This window comes from Chrysemys picta, chromosome 6 (assembly GCF_011386835.1).
Source record: "Chrysemys picta bellii isolate R12L10 chromosome 6, ASM1138683v2, whole genome shotgun sequence".
In the NCBI taxonomy this organism is placed as follows: Eukaryota; Metazoa; Chordata; order Testudines; family Emydidae; genus Chrysemys; species Chrysemys picta.
In genome coordinates this window covers 119,338,499-119,351,077 of record NC_088796.1, presented here as the reverse complement: position 1 = coordinate 119,351,077, position 12,579 = coordinate 119,338,499, and the positions used below count along the sequence as shown (strand labels likewise).

The window sequence follows — 12,579 nt, the reverse complement described above, 5'->3', positions numbered from 1 at the left end:
AGTGTGAGCTGGCCCAATTCAACCCACAGTTAACATAGCTGACATTACATGGCAGCAGTCATTCAAAGTATCACCCAAATCCTGCCAGCCCCTGCTGACTGTCCTACGTGCAACTTTCCCCCCACCTCAGCTCTAAGACTGGCACTACTGTAGCCTATCTCAGAGGCTGTATTCTTGCCACCTACGCCTTCCTCATCCTTCTCACCACTTCAGTCTCTTTTCTCCCTCACAACCTCAGCTCCAGATTCCCCTCCACCTGCTCTCACCTGCTGACTCTCCTTCCTGTTAGATAAAGGTAAGGCTGTTCAGCACCATTGTGCTTGATAATATGTTCTTTTCCTACTTTCCACACCAAGGGGTCCATTCTCCTGAAGTCATCCCCCCCATCAATGGAAGTGAAATCAATGGGGCTACACGGCAGTGGTGAAATAGATCCTTCATTTTCCCTTTGCTGGTTTTTTTCTTACCAGTGTGTTTTAGTTGTTTTGTGTGGATAAAAAATAAGGAAAAGGATTATTACAAACAAAATGAATGAGTTGAATCTGGCCCAGTGACTTCAGTCCTTTTAACACCTCCCTGGCGTTTCTTTTAAAACACTAACCTCTGGTATGATTAACTTTTGCTTTGGAAGGAAGGTTTGGAAGTCACTGGAGAGGTGACGGATAGTCTTGATTTTATATCAGACGTTTCTTTCAAAAGAGAAAAGTTAACCTGACATTAATCCTTTCCTTAACCCATGTTATAGTGTGTGCTCCTGCCAAGAGAGGCAGACATCTGTTTCAAAACACGCTTCAGAAATGTTAGGATAAACAACTTTTTGAAAGAACTTGGATTTTGGCCACTTTATCTTAAGGTTCTGTTTACAAAAAGTTAATACATATGATTAATAGATGTTTTAGGCACGTTACAGACATGACAATATGTATTATAGATTGTTATAAGCATATCAGTAGAAGGTGTAGTAAATGGCTATATTCCATTGTAATAAGCAACCTATCGACCTGTTTGGCTCTATAACGATTAATCATTTATTAATACACCTATTCATCATTTATTAATTTAAAGTGAGAGCTGGATTTAATTTGGAAATATGTACTCTTACGTGTCTGCGGAGCTAAGTTATACCTTGGCATGCTCATATATAACACTCCCAGGGACAAATCCAAAGGCAAAGTCCATGTATAGACAGACATGCAGTGACCCATGCTTTATCTCAATAGCTTGGATGATGCCTCCATCATAAGTTCATTAAAAAGCTTTTTATTGTTTTATTTTTCACCAATCTGGATAAAGCGATTAAGTATCGTTTACCAAAACTGAAACATACCTTTTTGCAAACCTGCTTACCTAGAGACTACACAGAAATAGATATGATGGTACATTCAGACCCACATCAGGAGTCAGTATATGTGCAGAGGAGAAAGATCAAAGAAATATAAGAAAATCATTCTTGATGTTAATTGATTGCCTGTTGCACTCTGAAGTAGGACTGGGAAGATGTCCAGTGCATTAAAAAGGAAAGCAATGACTATGTGACTTTCTACATTATTTTGTAAAATACATGCAGAGCAAATGAAGGCATTAGAATATTCTTGATCGATATGCTGGGGCTGTTTAAGAAAAAACCCCTCCCTTTATTAAACATATTTATTCCTTAACAAAATCATTGTTAGTAACTATAATATTTGAGGCCACCTATCACCTTGGCTCTTACATTCTTTTGAGTGAGAGAGAGAGAATGAATCACACAGAAAGCAAGTACCAGGGGCTGGGGGGATTTGTGCATGGAAATTCTTCCTTACATCATGGAATAGCTCTGAAAAAAGAGGATAAATGTGCTTCAGAAAGAAAAATATAAATTACTCAATGTTTTATTAGTGGATTAAAAGGAAATGGTTGAGTGCTACTGAAAATAAAAAGTATGTTGAACTTTTCCTGTAACTTTAATTTGCAATCAGTGGGTAAGGCCAGGACTCCCAGACATGAATATTTGAAAGATGTTGTTCATATAGAATATTTTGCTAACTGATCCCCTCTGCAGCTGTGATCGACAGAGAGAGTCAGCCAATCATCTCCTTCCCCACATTTGCTATACTCCCAACCTGCTCCAAATTCATTTTGTTCTGTTTACACAGAACAGCATTTACTCCATTATACCGATTGCATACAATGAATTTAGAAAAACAACAAGGAGTCTGGTGGCACCTTAAAGACTAACAGATTTATTTGGGCATAAGCTTTCGTGGGTAAAAACCTCACTTTTTCAGATGCATAGAGTGAAAGTTACAGATGCAGGCATTATATACTGACACATGGAGAGCAGGGAGTTACTTCGCAAGTGGAGAACCAGTGTTGACGGGGTCAATTCAATCAGGGTGGATGTAGTCCACTCCCAATAATAGATGAGGAGGTGTCAATTCCAGGAGAGGAAAAGCTGCTTCTGTAATAATAATGCCTGTATCTGTAACTTTCACTCTATGCATCTGAAGAAGTGAGGTTTTTACCCACGAAAGCTTATGCCCAAATAAATCTGTTGGTCTTTAAGGTGCCACCGGACTCCTTGTTGTTTTTGTAGATACAGACTAACATGGCTACCCCCTGATAAATGAATTTAGAAGTTGTTACTTTTGGTTCCTGGTGATACGTACGTATGTACATACATGTGAGTGAATGTGCCCACTGCACGCACATTTCCACATGGCTAGGGCCATGGTATATTGTTAATAGCTTGTATGAGACTCATGGCCACGCGGAAGGATTTGAAGTGTCTAAGAGCAGAGTATTTTTCAGAGAATCTTACTAAATAATAATAGAGACAGAATGGGTCAGGTAATATATTTTATTGGACCAACTTTATTTAGTTGGGAATTGTTCCTGCTTTGAGCAGGGGGTTGGACTAGATGACCTCTTGAGGTCCCTTCCAACCCTGAGATTCTATGATTCTAACTTCTCTTGGGGGAAGGGACAAGCTTTTGAACTTCATAGAGCTTTTATTCAGATCCGCAGAAGATATCCAGAGTGCTCTGTGCAGCTTGAAAGATTGTCCCCTTCACCAACAAAAGTTGGGCCAATGAAAGATATTACCTCACCCACCTTGCCTCTCTCCTATCCTGGGATCAACACGGCTACACCAGCACTGCAATTAAATAATAACAAACACGAAGGGCTAAAATTAGCATTCCGAGTGTCTGAAAGGCTGCCAAAGAACAAAAGCTTTACTTAATTAAATGAACTGGATTTCTTAAATTAGCTCGAGAAAACAATTTGCTGGAACAAAACTAAAAACATCGGTTCTTTTTAACTTAGACCCAGGCGATTCACTCCACTGGACCAGATGCTTTCCGGGCATCATGCCCTTGCATGTCCAACCACCAAAAGGACATTATTCAAAATGGAAACACTGCGAAGAGACAAACACACATTTGGAATAGAGGTAATTCTCTACTCTGTGTAGCATAAATGTTGACCTAATGCCTTGGCATGAGGAGTTTAAGAGCCCCTGCATTAAGGATGATGTACTTTGTCATCAGGATTGAGGATTTCCAGAACATGCTGTTGCAAAGGAAGTTAAGCTAATAAACCCAGATCTGTTTACTATCAAGCACTTAGGTCTATAGTCCCACCTTGAGAAGGCGATTAATACACGTAACTCCCATCCATGCAAATAGGAGTCGTTCCCAGCCTTGGCAAGATTTCAAAAAGTAAATAGTGAGTTTGGATACCTCAGTATTGGAGGGCCCAACTTGAGACATTTGAAAGGGCCCTGAATACCCACCCTCTGAAAATCAGGCCCCTGTGGATGTGTCAAGATGATCCCTCAAAACCCAGGGCTCTCACTAGTCACTAATGACTAGGGCCCTGCGAAATTCACAGTCCATTTTGGTCAATTTCACAGTCATCGGATTTTTTAAAATAATAAATTTCATGATTTTAGATATTTAAATCTGAAATGTCACGGTGTTGTAACTGTAGGGGTCCTGACCCAAAACGGGTTGGGGGGGGTCTCAAGTTTATTGTAGGGGGGGACTCGGTATTGCCTCCTTTACTTCTGCACTGCTGCTGATGGTGGCACTGCCTTCGGAGCTGGGTGGCCAAAGAGCAGCGGCTGCTGGCTGGGAGCCCAGCTCTGAAGGCAGCACCACTGCCAGCAGCAGCGCAGAAACAAGGATGGCAGGGTGCCACTCTCCAGCTTCCCAGCTCTGAAGACAGCACAGAAGCCAGGGATGCAATACCATGACCCCCCTACAATAATCTTGCAACCCCCCACAAACCCGTTTTGGGTCAGGACCCCAGTTTGAGAAACACTGGTCTCCCCTGTGAAATCTGTATAGTATAGGGTAAAAGTTCAAAAAAGACCAGATTTCATGGTCCATGACGTGTTTTTCACGGCTGTGAATTTGGTAGGGTCCTACTAATGACCTTTGAAAACCTTGACCATGGTGCCCAGCACATCACGATAAAGATATGATCCTTAGGTAATGAAGACAATTGATCTGGGAGAGGGAAAATGCGGGGGAGGGGAAAGATCTTTGAAAATTTCCTTTTTTGAAGCACAACATAGTAAATAGTGCAGTGGCCATTGTTCAAAAGTCAGCCTTTGCCAAGTATTACAATACAGTGATAGAAGAGGAATTTTAATGGAACCCCTCTATATGGAATCACAAGAAATATACATTTCAAGTATTTATACCTGACTGTTTCCGAAGGGTGTCGATACGCTCAGCATTCTGAACAGGGATAGAGCAAAACCCAAGGTGTAAGCAAGCGAGCCCTTTGGAACCATAAAACACAGGGTCTGATTCCCCAGTGTGTTGTGGCAACACAAAGCTGACCTGAAGCCGGCTTAGCAGGCCGCTGGGTTTCCCCCAGCACAGCCGGGTGCTCTGGGAGTTGGCTGTGGGAACGTGGGCATGGCCAGGGTGCCTCTGTGCCCCATGAGGGCTGTTGGAAGGGCCAGTTGGGGCTCTCGGCAGGAAATATAAATTGGAGCGGCTTCAGGCCATCCTAATTAGTGCCAGGGACTGGGATGGCATCCAGGCAGCCTCAGGAATGCAGGAGTGTAAAAAGGTGATGTAAAGCTCCAGTTGCACCGAGTGCTCCTTGGCACCAGCTCAGGACCAGCGCCACGGTCTCAAAATAATGGGGCTTTTGGGCGGTAATTCCACTCGTGGCCGTGCAGTCCTTGCTCTGGCAAAACTCCCTTTCACAAACACAAAGAGATGATGTACAAATGCAGCTTGTGACCATAGCTCGGCCACACAGTTAAATAAACAGTGATGCAATCTCCTCTGGTAGCATCCCAATACTTTTCAGTTCATTAATGCTTACGGTCTAGAACGATGCTGCCTTCCTGCTACACTCAGACGACTCCCACTGAAGTTTGGTTGGGACGTGTAACCTTGTAAATGCAAGATTGATTGCATAGCCCAGGGGATAGGGCAGTAGACTGGGATTCAGGAGACCTGGATGCTAGTCCCTCTGACCTGCTGTGTGACCTTGGGGAAGTCAGTTCAGATCTCTGTGCCTTTTTAACTTCTCATTTCTTGTCTATTTCAATTGTAAGTCATTTGCAACATGGATTGTGTATGGGCCTTGATCTCAGATGAGGCCTCTAGACACCATTATAATACAAATAACAATAACCTGGGCCTGTCTTTGATGCTTTTAAAAATTAAATTTATTTAGATAAGTAACAGTGGCTCCAGTATCATTAATTCTAAAAGTTAAAAGACAAAATGAAGATCTTTTACTGACTGTACCACAGAGAAAGTTTAGGGAATAAACAAATAATTTTTAAAAAATTCATCATTAAACTATCAAATGTTGTTCTCTACTTCAAAAAAAAATTAGATTCTGAAATATTTAGTCACTTCTCACAATTTGCAAAGATGAATATTGCTTTTATTTCAGAGCAAACACTGATTATAAATCAGAACAGAGCCACCAAATTATCTAACTTAAGAACATTTTAAAAAAAGACATTGTTAAACAGGATCAAGACAGACTTTCCTTCACAAAAGCATTAGGTATTATTTTTTTCAGCTCATAGGGTAGCGTCTTCTCACACAATCCCTACAAAAAGCTTACTGGTACACAGGTGCATTGTGGGTATCCTGTGAAGTATCAGGTATCAGATTTGATAGGCCAAATGCAGGATAACAAGCTGCCTGATTCCATGCTCGTCTGAGCTTGTCTGGCATCTGCTACCCTTCAGTGCTCTATTTGCTTTTCAAATGCAGATAATACAAATGTTTGCAAAACACAGAAAGCTCATCTTCACTGCTAGCAGATCAGGAATAGGATAAATGCTTTCCTTGGATAATACAGATTCACATGTTAGCACAGAGGGGCACCATTTAGTTCAAATGATGGCTATTAATGCCATGAAAAATTTTTTTGGGGTGGGAGGGAATCTATACTAGTACTAAAAAAAAAAAAATCTTATTAGCACTAATCACTTCTTAAAGCAAAGAAGTAGGACTTTTCCTCATTTTATACTGTTTTATCAGATAATACTTGTGAATTAGTTTCTCCTTGTAGAGAGAATTCTGGAATACAATAATGAAATGAAATTCTTCTGTCCTAATAGAGTTCAGAAGGGAATTAATGAAATTTTAGCCAAATTCTGCTATAAGCAGCCACATTTAGATTCATGCCTAGTGCCCCTTTGTGCATTTGGAAATCTCTTCCCTAATACTTTTAACAGTGACGCCCTCTCCCAACGCCTGATCCTAGAAATTGCTGAGCAACATCAACTCTCAAGGGAGCTTCAGAAGTTCAGGATCTCTGAAGATTAGGCCACATATTTAGGTGCCAACTGTGGATTTAAAAGCCTGACTTTACGCATCTAGGTTTGGAAATTTTTGCCATTAAAACTGACACGTCCAAGACTAAATTCTTCACAGCCCTGCCCCTTGAGCTGCCATTTATATCTGGGCAGAGGTATACTACTAACCAGTATATGCTACTAATGTCAGCATTTTGCACTGACTTTGCAGAGGTGCAAATGACTGCACAAAGGTGCAAGGCAGACGTGAGAGCCGAAAGAAAAGGAAAAACTACCCACACTATATAAATATAACTTTTGCTTTTTTTTTTCAGTAATGTCCAGTTATTTGCTATAATGCCTTTGTAATGCTACAGTGTACTGCACATACAGTCTCCTACATGCCAGTCTCCTACATGAAGATCAACCTCAGAGAACTGACAAAACCTTGTTTCAACCGGATATTCCCTTTACCAGAGTCAGTCAAATAAAGGAAAACAATGTAAACCAAGAAGAGGTACAGTGTTTAGAGCAATGTATGTTTTCTTTCAGACATCAGCACTAACAATACTCAGAAATATGCATCAAACTACAATGTACAGTTCTCTGAAAGAAATACAGCTTCACCGAAGTTCCTAACTCCACAGCTATCACGCTACATTTACTAGGAGTCTGATCATGTATACGCATGAGCATCTTCGGCTCTCCCTGCAGTCAAAGGGGAGTGGAGGGTACTCAGACCCCACAGGATCAGGTCCTTAGTAAGGAAACAAACAGAAGGAGGAAAATAAGCTACCCAGCCTGCACAAGGGTTTAGTTGGTAGCTTATGATGGATATTTCCCTTGCTAATGCTGCTCTCTCTCTCCCGGTCCAGTGAATGACTTTCTTAAAACTAAAGTAACATTTAATGCTGTGCACACACATTTAAAAGACAGAAGTAAAACTATATTTTAGAACTCATGGATAATAAATAGATACTAGAAATCAAGTTCTTGCTAGAAGTATACTAGCAATGTGTGTGTGAATCTTCCAAAAAATAAAGCCCGATTTTATTTCTATATATCTGTATTCACGTAACTATGGACCTTGAGCTATGATTTAAAGGTGTAACACAATCTTGGTATACAAATGATTCTGTCGCTTGATGTGTCCCCGGATTCCATAATGATGTCACAACTTTGTGATATATTGGAAGATGACAGCCAGGTCATTTGTACTAGAACAATGAGCCATGAATGGTAAAACTCCTACTTCCCTAAAATAGGGGCAAGGTCTTCTATGACACATCTTCTTGTGACTTAAGGGCTTGATACACCTCCCATTTCAATCAATAGGGGTCTTCCCATTGACTTGAATGGCAGCTGGATTGAACCCTAAGAGTTTAGACCAAGATTTTACAAAAGTGATTCTGAGAGCCTCAGTGTTTGGGTGCCAAACTTGAGACATTGTAAAGGGACCTGACTTTCAGACAATGCTGAAATCAGGTCCCTTTAAGGGGTCTCCAAAGTGGGGCAGCCAAAATCACTAGTTGGCCTTTTGGAAAAATTTGGACTTAACTTTTATAAATTGGTTTAAAAAGCTGTCTTTTGAGGATGCTGTAACCATGTTTGTTTGTCTGTTTGGTAAATCCAGGAATTACTTCTAGCAGTATCTACAGATCCAGTGTAAATTACTGTATATTGGAAAAATATCTATATTCATTATATACCGCCCAGATGGGAAAATCTAAGAATGGTTCACAAGAAAATAACCTTTGTATGGTAACTATGAAAGAAAACATAGGCACTTCTGCTTCAAGAGTTACCAGTCTTTGATAATAGCTCCCTTAATCCAAGCCATAAATCCATGATAGCACAGGTCATCCGTTGCGTAGGAAATATAGTTCTCAAATGCATGTGTGTACATGAATCTGGCTTCATAAAATTGCCCCAGTTGACAATGGAAAGCAGGTGACAACCACTACAGAGACCTTCCATAACCCAAGTTCATGCTTTCCAAACATTGTGACAGAAGAAAGCTGCATCTTCCAGGAAGATCTTCCATCAAGTGATGCTGCTTGCTTTTCAGAAGTAGATTATCCATCAACCAAACCGAAAAGTGTCAAGTGCAATTTTCCCCCAGGAAATATTTACTCTCTCACTCTTTCCACTTTTTAAATTATTATTTAATAGCAACTTACTTTCTTCACAATGTACTAAAGCTACTGACCTAGTGGGAATTTTATTTCTGGACCAGTTTAATGTGGTCGTTGTTGAGAAAAACCTGTGCTAAAAGGCACTGTAATTAACTGATTTCCTCACTCTTGTAGCATTCTTGTATATGCAGCAATATAGTGTCTCAATAATAGACTATAATTAACACACATTTGGAAAAGAGCTCAATTTTTCTCAGTAGCAGCCGCTTCGATAAGGATCAAAGCGAGTCACCAGCAGGCCATCATCTTTCTGCTTGCCTATAGAGGTCTGGCTACTGAAATAAGCTCCTTTAGTTCAATGCCCCCTTCGTGTACAACTGACTGAACAAACGGATGGGGTTAGAACATGGATGTCAGACTTGCTGATAGGAGTTAAGAGAGCCAAACTTTCTGGAAGCCTGAGTGAATGAAACAAAAGTGAAGTTTTCACAGTGGTCAAGTTTGACTTTTTTAGCCAGCTTTGGGACGACTCCCCTCAGGGAACGGAGACCCATCCTTTGTTCCTCGTACCACACATTTCCCATGCCGCTAATCTCCTTCCGTGCAGTCAGATAGAAAGGAGACTTTGCTTCCATCTGGGTTGGGGGCCGGTGGATGTACATGTACTTATAAAGGAGGCAGTAGGGACACAGCTTGTGTCCTTTGGAGTGCTCGTGGTATATCTGGCCATAGCACACTTTGTTAGAGCTCACCCTGTGTTCTCGTTTCACGCTGTCCGTTCGGGCAAAAAAGGGCCTGTTTTGCGAATCTTTGAGTAATTCAATGTCTCCGTACATTAAGTCTGCATGCTCCTGCAAAGTCCTCATGTTGAGGTACTGGCTGTTATATTTCACCACAGTGGATAGCAAGGCTACCGGACTCTCATCACCCAAGCATCCTGTTCTCCACATCTCTTCTTCGTCAGACAGGGAAAAATAGACGATGTTGCGAGAGCGAGCACCAGACATCCCAGCCTTGCTGAGCACCCGGAGTTTCTCCTTCAGCTTTTTGGTGGAGGATGTGAAGGTGCTGCTGGTGATGGAAAATCCCACTCCAGCATTCTTCAGAATCCGGTCCAGGCCTCGGCGGATAGCATGCAAAGACGTGGCTAGGAAGTCCGAACCATCCGTTTTCTTCACCGTAATGTAGAAGTCCTCAAGGAGTTCATTCAGCTTCGAGGCTGGAATCTGGAACAAGAGAAATGCAAATGTAAGCGTTACTACATGCATGGGATAAAATTCTTTACTAGTGACAAGCCTGCACTGACAAGTTTGGATCTAGATCCAAATTTTCCCAAACCCCAGTGATGTTCACATCTAGGGCTTAGGCCTGTCCCATGACAGACATTGACCAGCAGCAGGGCGCGTGCAAGGATGTTTTGCGCCCTAGGCGAAACTTCCACCTTGCCCCCCCCCCCCCCCCCCCGAGCCCTGTGGCAGCTCTCCGCCTCCCCCTCCACCCTAAGGCACCCCCCCCAGGGCAGCTCCCCACCCCCCTCCGTCCTGAGGCCCCCCCTGCAGCAGCTCCCCCCTCCGCCCTGAGGCGCCCCCCCTACGGCAGCTCCCCCCGTCCCAGGGAGCTGTGCGGCAGCTCCCCGCCCCAGCTCACCTCTGCTCCGCCTCCTCCCCGAGCACGCCGTCGCTGCTCCGCTTCTCCCGCGTCCCAGGCTTGCAGCGCCAATCAGCTGTTTGGCGCCGCAAGCCTGGGAAGGAGAGAAGCAGAGCGGGGCGGCGTGCTCAGGGGAGGAGGCAGTACAGAGGTGAGCTGGAGCGGGGAGTTCCCCTGTGTGCCGACCCCCCCCCTTACTTGCTGCAGGCAGCCCTCCCCGCACCCCCTTGCCCCAGCTTCCTCCGCCTAAATGCCGACGACGACTGGGGAGGCCGAAGATCCGGCCGCCGCGGTCGCTGCCGAAGGACCCGAAATGGCGCCCCCCAAATGCTAGTGCCCTAGGCGACCGCCTAGGTCACCTAATGGGTTGCACTGGCCCTGACCAGCAGTGAACTTCGGTTTCAAATTTCTCCAAAGTATAGCACTTTTCAGATCCACGGTTGTGGTTCAGCTCCATTTCTATTCTATAGCTGTCATAGGTCAGCCTGCTTGTGGATAGTGAAAATGCTACTAAGTGGGAAGACCCAAGTTCCAGATCTTTTCACGCTCTACACAGAGAAAAGGTGCAAGATGCAACATGCTCCCATCTTCCCAACAAGAATGTAGTAACCTTGCAGTTTTGGAAGAAGGGTGCATATTTGCGTTACTACAAGGAGAATGCAATGTATATGGCTGCTGTACTGACAGGAATGGGAAATGTAGCTGTATGGAGAAAAAAGGCAGCCTGGAATAAAAGAGTTGAGGTCCTTAGCACTCCCCTGCTAGGACACTGCTTTGCAGAGATGAGGACCCCACTGGTATTAGGGGACCAGAATTAATGTAAGGCGAGAGAGCTGGCATGTTCTGATGCTTAGGGTGGGGCCCCTTCCTCTACAACCCCAACCCCCACCTTTTAAGAAACAGAGCGTGACATCCTGGCCCCACTGAAGTCAATGGGAATTTTACCATTGACTTCACTTGGATCAGGATTTCACCTAGTATGAATATAGTCTGATGCTTGGAGTACAGTGCATGCCTTATATTCTGTACTTTTCCCTGTTAAACTCTAGCCAGGGAAACTTTCCATTCCTCCTTTTCACTGAGATATACTTACAGCCTCTATAAATCTCATAATTAAAGGAAAGCATTAAGCTGGTTATAATGAGATGCTTGCGATAACAGGAGGGATGGATGACAATATCGCCTTTGATTCCTAGAGCCTGAGAATTAAGAAGCATTCAGGGACCCTTTGTCTGTAATCACAAGCACTTATCTGGGCCATTTATATGTCATACTTGTCCTGCAATGAGACTTTGTTAACCTGCCTGCATAGGTTTATTTCAGCGCTCTCATTTCTGCTTCTGGATTACAAACACATCTGTAAATTATGCAAACAGATGCACGTTCAAGGGGCAACAGCCTTCTTAAAATGGACACCTTCGAAACCGAAAACAAAAATACTTCCTGACATTACAGGTTGTAGTGGGACGCGCAGTCCTTGGCATTCTAATGTTGTATCACATCCTTGGAACTCGACTGACATTCCTCAGATGCCCCGCATGCACTGTCATTGATCTCAACAGCACGAGAAACCCTTCCCTTAACCAGCAGGCTGCCTGATACGCACAGCTTCTAGGATCTCCATTGCATCAGTTGTCAGGATGTCTCAACTCTGCACCCTTGTGTGCCGAGTGCTGGTATCTAACGTCCCTGTTACGGCTTTGGTCATAGAGTAGATTTTTATCACTGTTGCAGGGTTTTGTTTTGTTTTTTTCTGTATTACTTCAGACAAGACAAATTCTTAGGCTCCCCTCTAGCGGAGTACATACTTAACTTGAAACATCTCAGTAGAACTACAGACTTAAAGTTAAGCGCATGCTTAAGTGCTTGCTGGACTGGGGCCTTAGTGCCTGACCCCTAGAGAGAAATAAGGCCCCTTAGATAAAAAGCGTATTCTTTGGGCAAGGACATGAATATCCTGCCATCTCTGGGCTGCCAGCGCAGGGGGCGTGGCTGGGCAAAATGGGGTGTGGCCAGAACTCCCCTGTACCT

General features: G+C 43.3%; 2 protein-coding genes across 3 annotated transcripts in view; both read right to left on the bottom strand.

Annotated features, from left to right (window-relative positions):
- The window catches only part of SNX30 (sorting nexin family member 30), a 582,715-nt gene that overhangs the window by 122,547 nt on the left and 447,589 nt on the right, over positions 1 to 12,579 (bottom strand). The gene's annotated exons all lie outside the window — the stretch shown is intronic.
- KIAA1958 (KIAA1958 ortholog) overlaps positions 5,880 to 12,579 on the bottom strand; it is a 134,596-nt gene continuing 127,896 nt past the window's right edge. For both annotated transcript variants that reach the window (XM_065549734.1, XM_042850387.2), the window contains one exon: positions 5,880 to 10,127. In XM_065549734.1, the coding sequence (XP_065405806.1) occupies positions 9,315 to 10,127 (813 nt within the window). In that variant the 3' untranslated portion in view covers positions 5,880 to 9,314. The remainder of the gene's footprint in view (positions 10,128 to 12,579) is intronic.